This window comes from Clinocottus analis, unplaced genomic scaffold (genome assembly GCF_023055335.1).
Source record: "Clinocottus analis isolate CAN_PGR_092001 unplaced genomic scaffold, fCliAna1.0.p SCAF_18, whole genome shotgun sequence".
In the NCBI taxonomy this organism is placed as follows: domain Eukaryota; kingdom Metazoa; phylum Chordata; class Actinopteri; order Perciformes; family Cottidae; genus Clinocottus; species Clinocottus analis.
Genome location: NW_027175909.1, coordinates 10136787 through 10157480, shown reverse-complemented (window position 1 = coordinate 10157480; position 20694 = coordinate 10136787). Strand labels below are relative to the sequence as shown.

General features: G+C 43.2%; 1 protein-coding gene across 2 annotated transcripts in view; it reads right to left on the bottom strand.

Moving 5' to 3' along the window:
• arfgef1 (ADP-ribosylation factor guanine nucleotide-exchange factor 1 (brefeldin A-inhibited)) overlaps positions 1-20694 on the bottom strand; it is a 47559-nt gene that overhangs the window by 10678 nt on the left and 16187 nt on the right. Inside the window, exons 2-22 of one of the 2 annotated variants that reach the window (XM_068582062.1) lie at positions 20221-20251; positions 17072-17234; positions 16774-16920; positions 15814-15993; positions 15287-15340; positions 12810-13182; positions 12023-12145; positions 10831-11078; positions 10269-10402; positions 7592-7826; positions 6557-6656; positions 5945-6084; positions 5709-5817; positions 3351-3552; positions 3145-3256; positions 1832-2037; positions 1614-1698; positions 1308-1473; positions 825-976; positions 604-732; positions 361-519 (exon numbers count right to left, since the gene is read on the bottom strand). In XM_068582062.1, the coding sequence (XP_068438163.1) occupies positions 361-519; positions 604-732; positions 825-976; positions 1308-1473; positions 1614-1698; positions 1832-2037; positions 3145-3256; positions 3351-3552; positions 5709-5817; positions 5945-6084; positions 6557-6656; positions 7592-7826; positions 10269-10402; positions 10831-11078; positions 12023-12145; positions 12810-13182; positions 15287-15340; positions 15814-15993; positions 16774-16920; positions 17072-17234; positions 20221-20251 (3248 nt within the window). The remainder of the gene's footprint in view (positions 1-360; positions 520-603; positions 733-824; positions 977-1307; positions 1474-1613; positions 1699-1831; positions 2038-3144; positions 3257-3350; positions 3553-5708; positions 5818-5944; positions 6085-6556; positions 6657-7591; positions 7827-10268; positions 10403-10830; positions 11079-12022; positions 12146-12809; positions 13183-15286; positions 15341-15813; positions 15994-16773; positions 16921-17071; positions 17235-20220; positions 20252-20694) is intronic. The other variant, XM_068582063.1, reaches the window with a different exon arrangement.

Here is a 20694-nt window from a genome sequence, read left to right as displayed (position 1 = left end):
AAGATCCAATGACAAACTCAAACTGGTTGCTGTAAAATCCCCCAAAAGCCAACAAACAAACAGATATTACTGCATCAGTATTACATGAACAATCTATTCACTTCCAGTATCATTTGGATTCAAATCAGTCATTTTCACCATCTATTTTTATCAAATGCATTAGATGAATCAGATGCTTTTATACAGCAGTAATTTAAAAATCTGTCCTGCTTAAGCAACAAATGTGAAATACAATAAAATGTATTTCCTAAAATGTTATTTAGTTTAGTTTTTAATACAACGTAGACCTTTTTAAAGTAATAACCCACAAGCATTTTATGAGGGAATAAAGCGACTAAAAGTGAGACAAAAGGAGCAAACCTCGTGCCAAGAGTTGCCCAGGTAGTTGCCATCAGTGTGGGCCACAGTGATGAGAGTCTTGATGGTGTCAATGTTCTTCTGCTTCATTTCTGAGATGCCAGAGCTGGCCGTCAGCAGGGTGAACCTCGCCAAGGCCTGCACATAGGCATCCCTCTCCAACTGAGACGAAGAGAGGAGGCAGTGTGTCAGAATACTGCAACGTAGGAGATGCAGTCAGTAATCCTTCCGTAAAGACGGCAGTACCTGTATGCAGAAGATGCATGCTATCCTGATGGCCCAACGGATGCCCTCCAGACACAGGGAGGCCACGTCCGTGTCATCGCAGTCCTGGAGACCCACGCTGAAGGCTGCCAGGAAGGGAGTCCATGCCAGCTAAGGAACAACAGAGGCGTGAGGTTTATAATTTGTGTCTGAAACTATGTGTTAGTCTCATAGGTGTGTGTGTGTGTGTTTGTGTCTGCTACCTTGAACATGGGCCTGACATGCTCCAGATGGGTGGCGCTGGTGAAGGGTGCTTGGACGTGGCTGACGGCCTCCATCAGAGCCTTGGCCGTCTTTGCCATTTGCTCCATCTCCACGTTGTACAGCAGGCGCCTCTGCTTCTCGCTGGCCACACCTGAGCAAGGACACACAAATACACACAGTCACACACATGCACAGCTTTCCATAGCAACCCAAACACTGCAGCTTTTCCTCCAACAGGCAATGAGAGACAAAAAGACAACAATAGGCCTCTTCATGCCAATGTGAATTTAAAGCTGCAAGTCAATAGAAAAGTTCCAGCATTGCAGATACCTCTTCCATTTAATGGTTCATGTAATGAATTTGTCCTTGTGTCTCATTTAAAACCATCACGGCAACAAAGACATAGGTAAACGACTGGAGGTAATGAATGGAGTCTTAGAATTGATTACATCTTTGAGACAACCCAAAGCTGCGACACTTACTCTGCTTGTTGGATTTCATGGTGAGCTCTTTCGTCTCCTTCATGGCAATCTTTTTGCCAGCAATCTCGTCGTAAATGGCCGAGAGATATTCCTCGGGTAGATCTTTGCTGTCGTTGATGCCACGGTTCATCTTGATGTATTGCTCTTTTGTCATTTTATTCTTCACCTTTGTAGACGAGAACAAGGATATGGATCAAGAGCTGCTCATGCAATCCTGGTGATTTATGCTGCACTTAAAACTGAGGGAACGACTACAGTCAAGAGACATTCCCAAAGGCTGCCCCCTCACGGAGGTGGAGTGCTTACCTGTGGACTGTGAAGGTCTGTTGTCAACATAATGATCGAGTAGGCGAGGACGTATGCCGTGTCAGCACTTGCAAAGAGGGTTTGTCTGGAGAATTGACGGGAGGAGGGCAGGGAACAGACACATTTCATATTAATAGCAGTACCTTCTACGGGGGAATTTGAAATCAAATTCAGCTATTCCCACAGTCGGGATTTCCCGGCCGGAGATGTAAACCCACCCTTGATTGCATTCAAGATATCTTGCTGCAAATTTCTCCATGAGCCGGTCGATCTTCTGGGCCTCTCCGGGGAGCCGAAAGCCCTCCAGGAACGTCCTCAGTGCAGAAACAAAGTCTTTGCCATGGAAGTCCATTTGGTCCACGTAGGCGTACATCACCTCTTTATTGAAACGATCATTATCTCCCAGGAATTCTCCCACTTGAGTCTAGGAGAGCAAAAGTGAAGAGGTTAGTCTTATTTTTACATCCTGCAATCTAACATACAAATCAGAACAACAGAAAATGCTGTGATGAAAAGTGAAAGCCTCTGCGGTTTGGTTTGAACCGCCCGTGCGCTGGACCCTTGAACGAGAACTGCAATAAGTTGCTCTTCAACTACATTTCTCTCACAAGAGACACAGAAAATTGATTTTAACAGCGTAAAAGAGAAACATCTTCGTCTGCCTTTTCACCTCTTACACTTTCTATGTTTAAGAAGCTGCTTTAACAGCAGGACTGTCCAGTCAGTGTGGATTAGATAAATACTTCTTAGCATTCATGGTTATCCACTTGGTTTGCCACTGCTGTGGTACCACTGCATCCAAGGGCCCTTGTTTCTGACCAGATGTTATGAACGCTCTTTAATGCTGATTATCGCTGCACTGACACCCTCGAGGCTGCCCAATCAAAGCAAGTGTGCTCCTCATTAGAGTTAACATTTACGCTGTTGATAGACCGGCTCTAGGTTATTGCTAGGCTTCTGTGTGGTTTGGCTGGCTGGGCCACGAGGCAGCGAGTGCAGAGTTTGTTGAGCCTTTTGTTTATTTGTCAAGCATTTTGCTGCCACTTCAGCTGGTGGATGCTCATTTTCTTGAAGAAGCCTTCCCAAACAAACCCAACAAAGATGCTGGTTTTAAATCAGCTGAATATTGTGAACTTAGGCAAGTAAAGACTTTTGCCACCTGTACCAGACAGATTTCTTAGCTCCGAGACAAAAGTGTTCAAATCGACACAAAAGGTGGAGGCTGGAACTGACGCGAATGATGTTTCACTTGAACACTGAAATAAAATCAGTGACACAATAACAAGAATGCAGCTGAGCCTGTAATGATTGTCACGTTCAATATCCAAACCAGTTTTCCCCCCATCGGTTTTACATCAGTCTTCTCTTTGACAAATATAACACATGTTTTTTGTCCGTAAAATGAAACATCTGCATCTCAAACATCTGCACAGTGTTTTGTTGATTATTGTGATCATTTGATCATATCTTGGATTTCTCCAAGAATATGGAAGTATTGTGGTCTGCACTTGGACTCGGGGTAACTTTTTACCGAATCAAGCCTCTCTTCCTGGTGCAAGAACTGAGCAAGATCCTCTGGGGTTGTACCCAGCATGCCTTGCTCTTGAAGGTACTGGATTCCTCTCTTTGGTTTCTTGTTGAACCTGTGTAGAGAATCCAAAAACAGACAGTGTACTGTAGCCAATGCAGAACCACTGAAACAACAGCATCAAATGAAACAAATCCAGCTGAACTTACAGGTCAATGCCTTGCTCGATGATCTCCTTTTGCTGTTTGAGGACCTCAAACTGCTCGGGGTTGTCAGTACCTGACATCTGGGTGCTGTAGCTGCCGATGCCAGACGAGGCCGTGGAGTCCAGAGAGTTAATGCTCCCATAGCGGTTGATGGTCTCCGGGGCCTTGGTCTCTGTGCTCTCCTGTTCCGATGGTTTCTCTTGGCCTGAAGAGCAAAAGACACAAAATAAGATCACTTGGAAAGGATGATAGATGAGTAAACCAGGTTTTTATACTGGTACTGTAAGAGGCAACCCCTCTGAAATAAGATGAGCTGGGTTAATGTTAGCACTATGGGACGGACTTCAGGAATTGAAAAGGGGAAAGTGGAACAAAATGAGCCCGAGACCTCCTAGGTGCTCGTTGGCAGGGAGGTTATGCACACTGGTGTTACTCACGACACAGCCAAAACAACTCCAGAAAACACACCTACACACCATACACCAAAACACACCATACAAAAACTATAGTCAAGGGAAGTGAGACCTCCCCGTCTTGCATAAGGCATAGCATCACAACAAGTGCAAGACAGGGTAATATGGGAGGATTTTATAAAAAGTGGTTTATCTGAAAAGGTCCAGTCAGCCAACGAGGAAGCAGCCAGAATTTAGAGGCCAAGAGAATTGTTTCGTTTTTTTTTTTAGCCAGCCAGAAACGAGACTTTCTACTTTCTGCTGCTGGAGCGGGTCCACCCTGTAACCCAGTGTCAGGGCCAGCTATCCGATTACCGATCGGAAACTCTTTAAAAGATTCAGGACAGTGTCACAGTAACGTGAGCTGGAAGTGCGCTCCTCTTTCCTAGGCTGACAGCGTAGAGTGAGAGAGGTGGAGGAATACAGAGAGGAGGGGAAGATTAACTGAGGAAGGACTTTATAACATATTCCTCGGATTAACAAGCAACATTTTTACCCTTGAAGTTCAGAACAAGTGTTTCTACCATTCATTTATTTAATACGGACATGGTTCTGGTTTCAATCTATTTGGTGTCAGTGGGTAACAGGAAACCCAACAAACAACACAGGTTTTAGAAGGTGAGACTGGGACAAAAAATGATCTCAAGCTACAGACACAACGGGTTTAAAACGAACAATTCCTATCACAGCAACACGTTCTAGCAAAGACTCTTCTGCCATTACCTGCTCTTGCTTTGAAGACTTACAAAAGAGGGAGAAAGTGACACAACAAGGGACGTTTGAAAGAGTCGCATATCGTGCTAGAATGATGAAATTGTAATCACAAATAGTATTGCAGTTGGATTATATGAGCAAACTTTGTCTGAAATCCTGCGAGGGTGAATAAAAAACGCCCCATGAGCTCGTGCTACATTTTATCACGAAAGACAAAAGTTTTGCTGAAACACCCTGCGAGTGAACACTGGTGGTTAGCTATGACAGCTTAGCCCGTTGCTAGCCTGTGGAAAGGTCCAGGGGCTTGTGGGATATCTTTTCCAGCCCTTTCACAAAATTGCACTTACACTCTTTTTGTGGAAGACAACAGAAACCTTTCGGTGTGCAGAAGAGCCAGAGGCCAGTCTCACACTCAGGATATACACTGAGACGGGCGTTTCAGAGGGGCTTGGCTTCGGGTACCGCTCTGTTCTCCCCTAAAGCCTCTGGATTAGCCAGTCTGAGATGGCCTGTGGGCATTATCTCACGGCCTCCTCTGGCTGGAGCTGAGCTGATGAATGCTCGCTTTCGTCCACAGAGCAATAGCTTCCCTGATGAATGCCAACAGTCAATCCTACAGCTGATTGCAGGCGAACTGATGGATGTGAGCTTTATTGCTAACCCCAGTTAACCTCAAGGATGAACCGCTGCCAAAAAACGAGCTGCTCAGGGTAAAGTCCAGCTATAACCTTGGCAGTCTGATCTCCGACACACGCAATCCACAACACAAGTTCAATTCGCCACAGACCTTTGAGGAATAACAACAGTTTGGGTTTTATGGGCAAAGTCAACAAAGCGTAATATTGCAGGCACAAAAAAAACAGCATGTATCATCTGTGTTTAAGCGGTGGACATAAATTCAAACCGTTTCTGAACAATTTAATAAAATATTATGGAACAATGTGATACAAACCCTCTTCAAGAATGACTAAACTCCCGCTTGGAGTTTAATTCATCTTTCAATAATAGTGATGGATCGATAATTCAGCAGATAATACTGATGTGTGTTTAATGCTCTTATATACTGACCGTGACTATCAACATGAATTCTGCCACCAATAGTAAGAGTTTAGTAATCAGTGTGTAGAATCAGAATGAACAGAATTGGGTTTGACAGCTGCCTCCGTAAATTACATCCATGTTCAGCATCTCTTACCAAGGCTGGTCTGGGAGTTGGGGTTGACATATTGGTCTTTACTCCACTCGACCATACATTTCAGGATGGACACTAGACATTCAAGGCCTTTCTTTCTTAGGGTCAGCTCCTAGAAAGGGAAATAAAAATACATTACAGTATTATAAACAACTGTAAAATACATAATGAAGCTTTATAGAAATGATAACAAATAAAACAACATTTTTTTAAAGATGGTGAGAAAAAGAAAAGAGCACCTGTAGGGTAGTTGTGCCAAGCTCATGGCCTCCGCGACCCTGAGCTATTTTTGAGAGGTCATTGACCAACCGCTCAAATATGTTAGCAGCATTTAAGTCACAATCATAGTTCACGTAGATGTCCACCACACTCTGGGCATCTGAGAGAGACAGATGGAGTTTATCAGTGAGAATATGAAACACATATAGACTGTGAACACAACTTTTATGATAGTCTGGATTTAAGTAAGCATTTTGGGTTCTAATGGTTCAAATAAAGGGGACAAATGATGCGAAGTTTCAGGTTTAGACTCAGATGGGGGAGTGAACCCTAATGAGCATAAATGTGAAATAGGAAGAAAACCAAATCTGAATGGCTTGTTGAATCACTTGTTTTCTGATCTAAGCAGCCCACAAATTGTTTGTCTCATTTCAGTTTGATGACTTTTTTCGCGATAAGCCCCCTTTAGTGGAAAAAAAAGATGAACAGATTTATCTGGCACGTATTTTGCATATTTTGCTTAACATAAGCTTTATGTGTTCTAGAAGCGTATCTCCGAAGCCTCCATTATTATCCCATTTAAACAAATCACACAAAACAATCTGCTATAACAGAGACAAATGAAAACAGACCTGCACATATTCTTGTGAGGGTTTGTATAACCATCCACTTGTGGTCGTAGGAGCTGGTGGACGTCTCGAGAATGTACAGGAAAATCTCCTTGAAGAAGACCTGCGGACAGAGACGGGAGAGGCAAAAACTAATCAATGCACAGCCAACATAAACACACAATATTATGTGGGAGTCCACACGACCGACTCCAGCAGACAAAGCCAATAGAGCATGTGGCCATGCGTTAGAAACCTTGAACCAACTCAAACAGAACAATGCACTGTGGGCAGCAGGAAGGAGATCTCAGTGCAACTCTCAACTGCACTGAGGTGCAAGAATTTCACAGTTCCCTGTGATAAACCACATATTCCATCCATCAATGGACTCATGGTATCATAATGTTGTGTCTGTGGTGTTCTCTGAAAAGATCAAATAAAATGTTTCAAATGAACAATTTGACCGTGCTGCTTTTGTAACTGGAATCTGCGGTGTTGAATATGTTTGCACTTAAGTCATTAATTTCCCAGAAGGACTGTCAGCTGCCAGAAAAGGTGTGAAACGTTTGCATCCCATCAAGAAGTGGTGGGTAGATGTATAAATACAGCGTCTGTAATAAGCCAACTGGGTCATCAGGTTTTTCCTGCATATGTGAATAAAAATACAGCTGGGGAACACACGGAGAGCACGCTGAAGAATGACAGCAGCAGGTAACAGCTTTCAGAACACCAGAGTGATGTTTTCATAGCGTGGACGGCCTTTGTTGTATCACGTTAAAAGCTTTCAGTTGAAGATATCTGATTACTGTGACATAGCTGCAGACAGTGCAGAGTTTTAGTCTGTAGTAGGTTAGAAGAGCAAAACAGCTTCAGTGTTAAGCCTGAAAACCCTGAAGACTTTAGTGTCTTATCGTCATCGCATTAAGGTCTATTCAGGCTGTGAGCAGGGAAATTGCTTCCCATACCTCTGTCATTACCTTTACACGTTCAGGCGGAGAAACTATTAACAAAACCGGAATTTTTCTTAATGAACACCAAACACTTTTATGAATATGTTACCTCGATTTGCATCTTGAGGTGCGTCTTGAAGTGAGACAGCAGAGTGAGGAAAATGGAGAGCGAGAGTTCAAAGACCTCGGGCACGGAGGAGACGCCGTTCTTGGACAGGGCCACACACAGGTACTGCTTGATGGCGTTGATGAACATCTCGTTAGTCTTGAAGATGGGCCCGGCGTTCTGCAGGATGGACAGGAGCAGCTGGAGGGACAAGACCTTCGATCGCAGCTCATGGGACCTGAGGTGGAGGAGGGAGAGAAGGAGGTTTAAGTACCACCTCCATGGATGTAAAAACAGCTGATAAGACAACTTTGTCTGTAAACTTATTGTGACTATTTGTGTAAAATAAGGAGAATATAAATATCAGGCAGTAATGGTATTATCATGAGGTCAGTCTGAATATTTTAAGAAGGAAGGACATCAGAATATATTGATTAAATATAAACACAGTGAGACTTTAAGAATGAATGTGTGTATTTGTGTGCATAAAATGCTGGTCCATGTCCGTAACGTTAGCTCTTACGCTGCATTGTGTCCTCTAATGATCTTAACATCAAGCACTATGTTTTATTATTAAAGACTACTGGAATACTAGAGTAATCTCTGGAACAAAGAAAACTCGCAGTAATGCCTCCAGGGGTGGAGATCGTTTTGTTTTCAAACCCCGGTTTTAAACGAAAACGTAGTTTCCCTTTGGTGATGAACCTGCATAAAACCCCAAGGAAACTAACTACTTACAGGTAAATCATCTGTCCTTCAGGAAAAGTTACAAGTCAAAGGAACAGCGGCGTAATGCACACTGAGACCACATCACTTCATTTCTCTATCTCAGAGTTTGAATCTTCAACAGTCATCAAAGAAATGCAAGGGCAACTAAATCAAAGCCCCTCTGCGTGCAGAGCCTCAGCTCGTCTGGACTGTTTTTTTCTGCAGCAGCAGGACAGAAAAACCGGAGCTCAAAAAACATACTTTCAGCTACTTTATATGCCGAGATTGGCTGCCTCTGCAATGTCTTCCATCTCTGGCAAGCAGACAAAGTAGGATTTATGTAGCACAACAAAAATGTGTCTATTGCTTCTGCAAGTGCCCAAAAATATTGTTTTTCTTCTAAAAGGGGAACTTCTACCAAAGCACACAGATGCATTCTTCTGGTAAATTAAAAAGAGAAAACTGATTAGTTGTAATGTCCGGATTTTAGGAGAAACAGTTAAAAGTGAAGCATCATATGTATACAATTTACATTTCAAATGAAATAATGGTAATGCGATGCACAGATCCAAGGTGTTGAACAAACGACTACATTGCCCATAACTCATCGGAACAGGAAGTTTAATCAAACTGGACAAGCAACTTGGGCATTATAGAGGCTGACATGTGAATGGGCCCAATTACTCCAGTAAGGACTCAAAATCTCACTTCATATCATTTGAACCACAACGATGTAACTGAACAGAGTTCTGTAAGGTCTACACAGAGATCAGTTTGTCATATTTGACAAGTCTGATGTGGACATTTTCAAGAGGATTCATACATATTTAATACATATGTAACTTTGGATTTGAGAATCTAAACAAATATACAGACGAGATTGGTATATTTTGTCTATTTGTTTATATTTGTTTCCTACAAATCACCACAGGCAGATAATAAGCAATTTAGAGACCAGATGTGTGTCCTCAGACCCAACGTGAAGATACAAAGTACCTCCTGATAGCTGAGGAAATTATTAAAAATGCAAAAAATAAAAACATGTTTAGCCTGTGTGCTACAGTGTGTGTGTGTGTGTATGTGTGTGTGTCAGAGAGTGAAACATCAGGCTGTGCAGCCTTGTTAGAAGAGTAAAAGGTTTCTGTCTGGCAGGGACATGCCGCATCAGGAAATTGACGTGGCCTTCATCACTCACACACACACACACACACACACACACACACACACACACACACACACACACACACACACACACACACACACAGCTATCTTGCATTTCCGCCGCATTCATTTTCCAACGCTATTGAAGATTTGAAAAGATTAGATAAATAAAAAAAGTAAAAAGTCACTGTCAATCGAGTTATCCACAGAAACCAGATGCAGGAAGTCCTGTCTCAAAAAGCTACTGCTATCAGGACGAGCCAATCGGGTGCCTCTATTTTGGCAAACCAGAGCATGGTCAAAAGTAATACTGAACGATGGTGGATTATTTCTCTCTCTTTTTAGGTGCTTTGAAAAAGGGAAACAGTTAAAAAAGGAATTCATGAAACCAGGAAGTGATTCAGAAAATCTGAGCGATGCCTCTTTGTCTCCAACATTTACTCCAAAAACCACTGGAGCATCTTAAATCATGACTCAGGCTTTATATTTATATTTTTATACCCACCACGGAATAAGAACTAAGGGAATACAGGGTGTGGTTCACGAGGGCTCGACTAACTGTCGAACATAAAACATATATGCAAAATGTATTGCCCATTTCAAACTGAGTAGAACATGACCTTCAAACATTGGTTTATTTAGGGGCAAAAACTTGGCAAAAATATTTAGATGACAAAGAACATTCTATACCTTCTTATTATAATTATTCAATCTCTCACTTTTTGTAAACAATGATAAGTTAATTTGGCTGAAATGAAGGAGAAAAAAGAGAGCAAGAGTTCGTTGCACACGACACGTAATGAACTCTTACTTGGGATCAGGTGGTCCATCTGACAGCGGTTTCATTGACAGTTTGCAGAGTGAGCGAAAGACAAGAAAGGCATCTTTCTGGAGGATGTGGGAGAATTTTGCACCTGGCGGCTGTCCCGGCGCGGCTCCAGACTCCTTCAGAGAAACAAAAACAGTACAATCATTGTGTGCAGTGAGCAACATCTTCTTTTACCGGATCTCAGCCTACTGAACATAAGAAGTGTGTGAATAAAAGCCTCCAGGTCTCGTAGATTTTTTATTTAACGTTGATCACTGAAGACTGCCATCAATCACGATTGGAGACTTCTTATACAGGAAATACACTCGGCTTAATAAAAGAAACCGGATTCAGAGGTCGCCACAGTGCAAGTGTCTTTTTCATTATTTGGTCTTTTGACTATAAATCAAGAAGTTTACTTTCCTCTGACTCTTCGCCAGTTCAGCTATTCAGCAGGGACACGATGTAACATCACAAACAAAACCTGTTGTGCAATTTTAACTTCAACCAGTGGCTTCTACTTTGACTTTAACTCTTGATGTAGTAACTGTGGTCCGTCTCTCACCTGAGTGTCATTGGACGAGAGAGACAGTCTGTCATCAGGCAGCGAGGGCGTGAAGCTGGCAGAAATAGGCGTTCCGGGGATGCCGTTGGCGTGGACATGCTCGCTGTCGCTACCCAGGGTGCCCTCGTCCTCCAGGGAGCTCTGGGTGCCCTCCGTCACCGCTTCAGCCGGGTCCGACTCCGCCGGCTCGCTCTCGCCGCCAGACTCCTTGGTGTCAGAGCAAAGGTTTGTGGGGTCCAGGCAGTGTCCTGTGGTGACGACAGAGCAGGGAGGCGTTGGACAGGAGTGACACATTGATCTCTATTCTAAATACCTTCAAACATCCTCCAGCAGGAATAAGGACTGCATGTTTCATACCCGACAAGGCAGCGTTGAACATTCAGACCTAAATCTAAGGTTAGTCATGTTGTGGTTGAGTACAAAGAGAAAAAATGACAACAGCACATTCGTAAACCGCCTCTGAGAACTTTCCGGATACAAGAGTGCATTTCCGCTCTATGTTCCTCTCGACCATTAACCCGTTTGTCAAATTGTAGCTCAAGGTTAAAATTGTATTTGAAAAATAGAAAGCCAAAGCATTATTCTTTTGTGTGTATGAATTAAAAGGTTTTTTTTTTGGGCTTCTTTTAACTTTTGCACACAAATGCAGATTGATTTGCTTTCTTTTTGTCAGCAGCTATGGGAACTTGAGGGATCTTGACGTGACCAGAAATTATAGTGTAGCATCCCAGTATTTCTCAGCATCCGGCCTAGTCGAGAGAGTTTTGCATCTCCCTTCAGACACTTCAGACTCAGAGTTTTGCATGAAAAAAATATGCAACGCACAAAAACATTTGCACATGTGGGGGGTGCAAATTCCCATAACCTGTATTCTTCACCAAACAAAGGGTGAGCATGCTGAAAAAGACTCACAGGAGCTCCCTGAACAAAGAGCAAAGGGGGCAATTCTGGCTGTTCATTGAACTGCTGCTAATGCACCATGACAAATACTCCCACTTGACAGATACACTTCAGTGGGTTGTACGAATAATCTTTTCTTTTGCCCGTGAGTATTTCCATCAGAAATAGTTGAGGGACTTCTACAACATGAGTAACCCCAATGTGCTTATAAACAAAAACAGTTTAGGACACTTTCAGAGTAAAATTGTCATATTTAATAAATATGTTTTACTGCATAAAGAAAACATCTCACCTCCTGCAACAGTATTGACCACCTCCTGCAATATACTCTGCACGATTTCCTGGGCTTTTTCTTCATAGTTTGGCATCTTCTCTTCCTCCTCCACTGCCTCTGGATGCTCCTGGGTTGCTGCATCTAAACACACACACACACACACACACACGCACACGCACACACACAAAACACCCTCTTTGTTGAGTGAAAGGCACAGAGGGCGATCAACTCATCCGTTCCGCTATAAGCATAGTGCATTCTGGGCCAGCATCCATAAAGCTACAATGTCATTGACAGACTATTTTTTAATCCTTGCTCTTCATATTCTACACCAGTTCTCCCAGTGAATGAATGGGCCATTGTAGCTCTCTGAATGTGGTATCACATCTTGGCGAAAGTAAACACTGGTTCTGGAGGCTTTCTTTTCTTTAATAAAATTGCACAGAATGTCAACAGTGAGGCTTTCATCAGGCACATTCAGGTTCTCCAGTGTAACAAGAGGTTTTTATCACCAAACACAACCAGCCCATGATGTAGATAAAGCTCAGGAGATATGTAATGTTTAATACATGTTCTCTGGCTGTGTCAAGTGTTTGTAAGGGGCCCTAAATAATTTAAAGTATATCGCGTTTGTAGTTTTCTTTGAGATATTGACATTTCTTTACTTTAAATTACGTTAAAATCTTATATTGGGGAAGAAGATACTGTAACATGTGGAGGGTCTATTCCAAATTGCAAAACAACTGTTATTATAGTACTAATCATGATCCAGTTTATAAGATAATAAAACAGTTCTATGACTTACTCTGTTCTGCTGCGGTGGCTTGATCTGCCTCAGTCTGCTCATTTTCCACCACGCAGAAATCTGAACCATTTTCTGGATCTGGGCTCTCGTAGGCAGGCCCCTGCTCCTCCTGCTCCTCCTGCTCCTCCTGCTCCCTCTGCTCCTCCGGCTCCCCAGACACCGACCTGCCCTCTGGGACGGGTGTCGAGGGGGTGGACGGTGTGGATGGGATGGTGATGCTCGGGGTTGGAGGGGTGACGGCCCCGTTGGTCTCCTGGGCCTTCACCGGCGGGTGGATGTGAGCCTGGAGCTGGGGGGAGTCTGGCTCGGTGTGCTGGGTAACCGGGGAGTGCTGCCGGTGCCGCTCTCTCTCCAGCTGCTTTGCTTCCTGTAGCTGTGAGGGGCAGGCGAACACACAGGCACACACACACAGACAAACAAAATAATAAAAAAGACAAAACACACAGACGATACACACAAAGAACAACAGCATTCAGGAAATAGGCACATGAAGACACACACACAGAGACGCACACATGCACAGAAAAAGAAAAAGAAAGGTTAAGAATATGGAAACAATCTCAAAACAGCAGCTACAAGTTTAGATTCCTCGAGGGCTCACTGAACCCAAAGCTTCAAGATGTCACAACAGAGAGTAAAGACAACACTTCTTATATTACTTTATAACATCCACAGTGTGTAAGCATACATTGGATGTGTGTTCTTGAAAATGTATATGAAAGCGCACTCACTGAGAAGAAGTAGGACATGCTACTAAAAACAGCAATGAGACAAACTTTGTGGAATCGATTCATGCTTGCTGGTGTGAACTGGGGCTATTTTAGTCGGCTGGTGGCAGAAGGTGTTTCGGATGGAAATGGCTCATACAGCCGTGTCCTGGCCGATGCGTCATGCCTGACATGTATCACTGCTCCTGATAAGCACTGGAAAGTGTTGCTGTGCTTTAGCTGGGTAGGTCATGAGCTAAAAGTGGGTCACAAGACATTTGCACACGGTTGTGGCAAGAATATGTGACGCGAGTTATTTCAGATAATAGATTGCATCATGGCAGAGGTAAAGTTTGGCATCTCTGCTTCTGATCTGAGAAAGGAAGAAGTACTTATGTGCACAGTTAAACACCGATACAAGTTCCAAAAAAAAAAGAGAGCAGACAATTACAAGCAGTGGAAGTTTTCTCAGCCAAGCTAAATCAAAAAACAGCCCATGGTGCATTTTCAATCCAAGTGCCTTTGTAGAATTGTTGGGCATGAATGTAAAAACAAAAACAAATTATAGACTTGAGTGACTCAGAGATGAAAAGCACAGTAACTTCAGAGATATATGGGTTGCATATGGAAATATAAACAGTGTGACACATTGACAAAACAGGGGTGATGGATCGATAGATGTGATCCTTCCATTTGCAGCAGACTAGCCTTTTAATTAATAACTGTAATTAACAGTGTAAAGTATAGTGCAGAGACACTGGGGTGTCAGTACTAGCCACAAGTCACAACTATACAATCTGCCTTGTCAAGAACATTATGTTTCTCAAACAATGCATGCCGACAACTGCATTTTACAACTATTTTATACACAAACTTATTTGCATTAAAGCCCCTTGTGTCTTGTTTTCAAAACCACACTTCCGGAAGCTGTTCAATGCTAATTCAATGAGACTGCTGCTATTGTCACATCTAAAACGTAAGCAACTCAATTCAATGCCACACATTCTAAATGAAACAATTAGTATTGAAAATGAGGAACGGTAACAAGGCCAGACAACACACCTAAGCTGGAGGGGACAGGCGAGGCGGCGCAAACAAACTAAGCTCATTATTTAAATGCCACCTCAGTCGGATAGTGAAGGCTGAGTCTGTGCAAGAGTGAGCCAGACAAACACTGTGTGTGTCTGTGTGTGTGTGTGTGTATGTGTGTGTGTGTGATCATACCACGCTGAGCTGCAGTCAGGAGGATACATCTACACACATACACAGAGTGGATCTCCCTGTGCAGCAGCACAACACTACACAGGCAGTGACAACACAATAATAGGCCTCAGAGTCTGCCTTGTCTCTCCATCTCTACCCCCTGACTGCTTCTTTATATTTCTCCATCTGTGTTTGTCTCAAAACACGTCGCTCATTGTTCTAAAATAACTGTATTAGGCTTTTGGGGGAAACAAAGCTAAACAAAAAAGCTGTCAGGAATGAGACAAGCGTAGCTGACCTGCGAGAAAACGTTTACTACGCTCAGGTGTGAGTGTGAGCTCAAATGTAAATTGGTGCAGGAAAAGCGTGATGATTTGTCCACAAAAAGCCACAGCAAGCATATGGTGGAAGAAATACACAGCATACCTGCTCCTGTGCAGTGTGGGAGCAAAGGAAGAGAACGAATGAGTGCAAGAATGGATGAGGGGAAAAAGCGCAAACACAGATACACAGAGAAGAGTTTGAGAGTTCTGATCAGGCAAGTCACGGCAGTCCTGCACGCTTTACCTGGCGGTCACGCTTTCTGGAGGCCAGAGACCAAGATAGCTTGTGATTTGTAAGCTATGTGTCCAAAAGGAAGGGTGGGAGGCAGGTGAGGAGGGGAAAAGTGTCATTCAAAAAGAAAAAGATGACATTAGAGCAAGCTTTTTTTTTGACGGTAACACCTACAAACGTCCCTCTGGACACAAAGCAAACAGTAGACTTAAACGAAATCAGGAAACTGTGGTTTGAGTAAACCATCAAGCAGAAAACTTTCCCATAGAATATAATGTCTTTCATTATATTAGCCGATATCATACAGAAATTAATCCGAAATGACCCCATGCCAGTTTTACATACTTATTATTTATTGCAGCATCTTTAAACTGCAACTAGATTTATTTATTTTTTCAACCGAGAAAATGTGTTTGATCCAATATCCTCATCAGACAATGGCTCAAGAGAGAGGTTGCCCTCTCGCTCACGTTTGTGTGTCTTTCTACAGAAACAGGATTATGTGTTATAAGTGGATCTTTCCAGACGGTGGGACATACTGCTTGATTCTCCATGCGCGCGAAGATGACGTTGAGCATCTGTGTGAGCGTGGCCTTGGCCGTGGTCTGGTTGATGAGGTTCTTGCTGGCCAGGTAGATGTTGTAACACGTGCGGACGGCCTGCAGCACGGTGCCCTCGTGGATCTCTATGTGCTGTGAAGTCACCGCTGTCAGCAGAGCCTGGAGGACAGAAGGGAAGACAGAAGGTGGCTGAGTGGCAGAGACGGGTAGAGATGAAAGTCCTACAGATAATAAAGTATTGGACAAGGAATTACTAGATTTGACATTAAGTCAGTGCAGAGGCCTGTGATTGGTTAACTCAGGCCAAGTTAGAACAAAAATCAATAGCAAAAGGGACCATCTGTACAGCAGAATACATTTGAATACACAATGGATCATTTCAAAATCGTTTTCTGAGAGTTTGCAGGCAGGGTTTTCCAGGTTTTTCTGAGAGTTTAAACATGTGATCTCATCATTTGTAAAATACATCTCTAAGGCTTTTTTACGCGAGTGCTTCACTTCACATAAAAGCTTTTTAGAAATTTGACATGTCAATGTTAAGTATGCATACATATGAGGGAACTACGCATAAAATGCTATAAATACTGCTAATAGTCTTTACTTGGTGTGGAGAATGGGTACAGTGTCTACAAAATACTACATTCAGCACTTTAAACTTGAATGACCTAGTTAAGGCTCTTTTATCACACTTATAACATAATTACATTTATAACATAATTACACACCAACTAAAGCCGTCTTTTCAAAACGACTTATTAATTAAAAAGCAGCTACTTACAATGTTGTGAATGAATGTAATTAGATATCAACAAAGCTGTCATTATATCAAAGTGATACAAATATACAGGGATCTTGCTTCTCTAAATCATTATTGTGATGCTGAATCAAAGCGTCCTAAAGTGAACTGGGATGTTTGGGCAGATGAGGACAGCAGCACACCTTAATGATCTGCAGTTGCACGCCCTCATCCGTCTGCGGCCCTTGGAAACAAGCGCAGATGGTCTCAATGATCCGGTCGATGAGCTTCTTGCCCGGGGCCGTGTTGTCCGGGGCGCTGCCTGTCAGGTGGCCGTACGCGATCAGCTTCTACAAGGAGCACGCGAGCACACAACATGACTTAATGGGCTTTTATGTCCACGTTCTTTTCATGGTCTCCTAACGGGACTTGGTTTAGGCAGCCATGAGATCTGAGAGGAAACATTGAGGGATCTGCAGTCCAAGGAGTCCTGCCACTGACCTGTAAACAGTCGAGCGAGGTGATGACGATGCGGGGACATTTGGACTGACATGCCAGCTCAAATGGCAAGAAGTACTTGTCGGCTTCAATGAAGTTGGTCTTTGATTTGATTGGCGGTAAAGTGCTGGAACCCGATTTGCCGTCTCCACTGGGCGGACTAGGACTGAACAATGCAGAACAAAATGAGAGGAGAAAAACACGGCGATCACGCAGTCCAGTCTGTCAGCTGGAGTCACTAGAGAAGAAGCAGGGTTAACAAAATAAAACCAACCTGACAGAGTGCAAATATTAGCATGTTTCAACATTCTCTAATGTTCTGCATCCTGTTCCTCTGGGGAAATGCAGAATAACACAATCTTTATTACACTGAAGTCAATGTAGAGAGACTGCTTCACTTGGTCTCTCTTAGGGAGAGGTACTAATCCCAGAGGTTTATTATACAGGCTTTGCCATGTGTTCATGCTGACAAAGCATCTCCTGGTCTTACATCAAACGATACAGCGCCTTTTTTTTTTTCCTGAATTTTTTAAGACCAGAGAGACGGACATAAAATATGAACCATTGCTCTCATCGACCGTGTGTCTACGGCATCCCCAAGCACAGCCACCACACCCAGACTGCACTAGCTGGAATAAGAGAAGAACAGAGAAAGAGAGGGAGGGAGAAGGAGGGAGAAGGAGTGAGAGGGCAAAAGAGGGCGGGAGGGAGACAGATAGAGAAGGAGGGGTTGCATTGTTTATGTCTTGGCAATAAAAAAGGGTGACTTCAGCTCTTTTAGAGGGACGACCTCACCCAGTACAGCAGGGCACAGTCATGGAGAGAGACAGAAGGGGAGCGGCAGGATGAAGTGCAAAGCGGGGGGGACAAAATGAAAACAAATAGAGGAAACAGGCATCGAGTAGCACGAATTAAAGAGGAATTAGAGTGAGATCAAGAGAGAAGAGCTTACTAAAGGAAGGGAACAAAAACTATTGGAAAACAGAAGAGGAAACAGGCGTTGTGTACCGCCGAATAAAGAGGAATAACAGTACAAATATATACAATTTAAAATGTAGATCATATCTCATCGTTTTCAAAACCTTTTAGACAACAAAAAGTCTGAGCCAGTCTCCACCTCTCTTTGTTGTGTGTCTGCAGGGCGCTCTTCTTCCTGCACTCCCTGCTTAATGTCAGCTGGCCTGCTCTCTCCAGTATAATCAGCCCAACGTCATATTTAGCCTGCTTATAAAACACAATATGGCCATGAACAGGGCTTTAGTCAGACGGTAAGGTCTACATTCAAGACTCCCCGGTGCCACAGCGGGGCGCTCCATTTGAAGCTCAGCAGCACCTGCGTGTCACGGACGTGAAGGTGGATTTGTAAATCAATATAATACCAATAACGTGATGGATTAAACGTTGTCTACTATTGGGTGAGCTCAATATTTCTTGACTCTTGTTGTTCATACTCTTGGTTGAATGCACTTATTGTCAGTCACTTTGGATAAAAGCGTCAGCTAAATGAAATGTAATAATAATATTGACATGCATCTTAAAAGGTTCGTCAGTCCTTGACCTTGAAAGTGACAGACGAACGACCCCGTCTTTACTCGAGGTGCCTTTACTCTTCCTGCTCCGGAGCTTTCAACGGCGGCGTATTGCACCGTCTTCTTCTGCAGTTGAAGTTTGCTCAGTTCTTATTGAACTGTTTTGGGATGTACGCGTATTTGCTTCCTTCCCAAGAGTAAGCCAAGAAGATCAATTACCACCTGGAGTCTCCACTGGTTGCCTGGCAACCTCTCAGTGGCGGTAAGGGAAGTCGCGGCGGCCAAAACACCCAAATGTGTTCGCTGTAGGCTTTGGTGTTTGCATGGATTAAATAAACAAGATGCACTTTATATATGAGAGGTGGATTTTGTTTTCCTTTAACAGAGCAGATTCCCTTTGAAGAGTTAAGACATTGACCGCTACGCGTCGTCAATAATCTCATCCGACTCTTGGGAAGAAAAAAGATTTTCCCCAAATGTCTAACTTTGCCTAATACCGTTTTTTGTTTTCGTAAATCATTTCAAATGTTTGATAATTAAATTCCCGTTACTGTTTATTTTGAATGCATTTTCTGAAGTGATTCCAACATAATTGTAAAAGTGTTTATTATCACAGTATGTAAACTGACAATATTGCTCAGCGACATCTGGTCCTTTAAATGAATGGTTTCTAAATCGAATTTAAAAACAAATCTATGATATCAAGATGTATTGCTCTGGAGTGGTATTAAATAACAGTGATATAAATATTGCATAACTGTTGAGATGTTAAAGACGTCCTTGTTAAATCTGGCCTCGTTAGCGACTGTGCTACAGAATAAACACACAAAGGGAAACAATTTGCATCAGACTGCAAGCTCACACAAAACATATATTTGTATTGCAGAGGAGCAATGTGAGACTATTGCATCTGTAGACCAACAAAAACAGCTGGGTTGAAAGTTGAAAAGAGTCTGAGATGATTTAAAAAAAATAAAAAAAACAGCGTTTGTGTGAGTTGGGTGTGGCCGGCTGCACACGGCTTCTACATCCATCCATCATTGATCTAGCAGCCCTAACCTGAAGGGTAACATTCGGATGAAGTTGGTCACTGGTAATGCTAATTTGGAGTGAATGGAAAAGCCGGAGTGAGAGAGAGATAACGGGTGGTGAAGGAGGGGGAAACATAATTTAAAACGGCGGGAGGAAGAAGAGATGGGGAAGAGGAGCGGTGCCGATCATGCTACGCTGCTACGCTTCATTCCAAGCCCACGTTATTTGGCAGCCTACACGCGAGCCCACCGAACGTGGCCACACACACAGACCCTCAAAGACAAGCCCAGCATTAGGCAGGGGTTCATAAAGAACGCCATTAGTGAGAAGAAAGAAAGGGGCTGCTGGAAACAGGCCGGGCTGAGAGACACAAACAAAAACACACTGAAGGCCGCAAATGCACACACGCACACGCACACACACACACACACACACCTAATCCCCTTTACCAGACTAAACACAGGAGAAAGCACTGAAAGGCCTTCAGTGGAGCTATGAATTTTAAAGTGACTGAACAAGCAGAAAGAGACAAAAAAACAATTAAATTCCCCCCAATTCCGTATTATGGGATGTAATTAATCAGCTGCTTACCTTAATTTTTCTGATTCCTCTTTGATTTCCTCTGCAAGAAGAAAAAAAAGAAGAGATGTTTTTTTAGTCAACTACGAGCCTTGGGGAATGTGTGTGTGTGTGTGTGTGTGTGTGTGTGTGTGTGTGTGTGTGTGTGTGTGTGTGTGTGTGTGTGTGTGTGTGTGTGTGTGTGTGTGTGTGTGTGTGTGGCCCCCAAGTCCCCTCCCAGAGGTTTAGGCAACACGCTGTGCGGAGGCTACAGTATATATATATAACTGCAAATATCTGACATGTTTTGCACTCGCGATGCCAGAACAGAGCAAGTCCTCACACACACTTGAGTTAAAAGTATTCAAGAAGAAAAAAACCACTGCAGTTGCATTGCGTCGCTATGGTGATGGTCTTGTTGACGCTCCGGCGCCATGCAGACAGGAGCCTGGCTAGTGCATCGCCTCAGCTGCAGCTATTGTAGTCGTTATTCACCCCGCGCGAGGC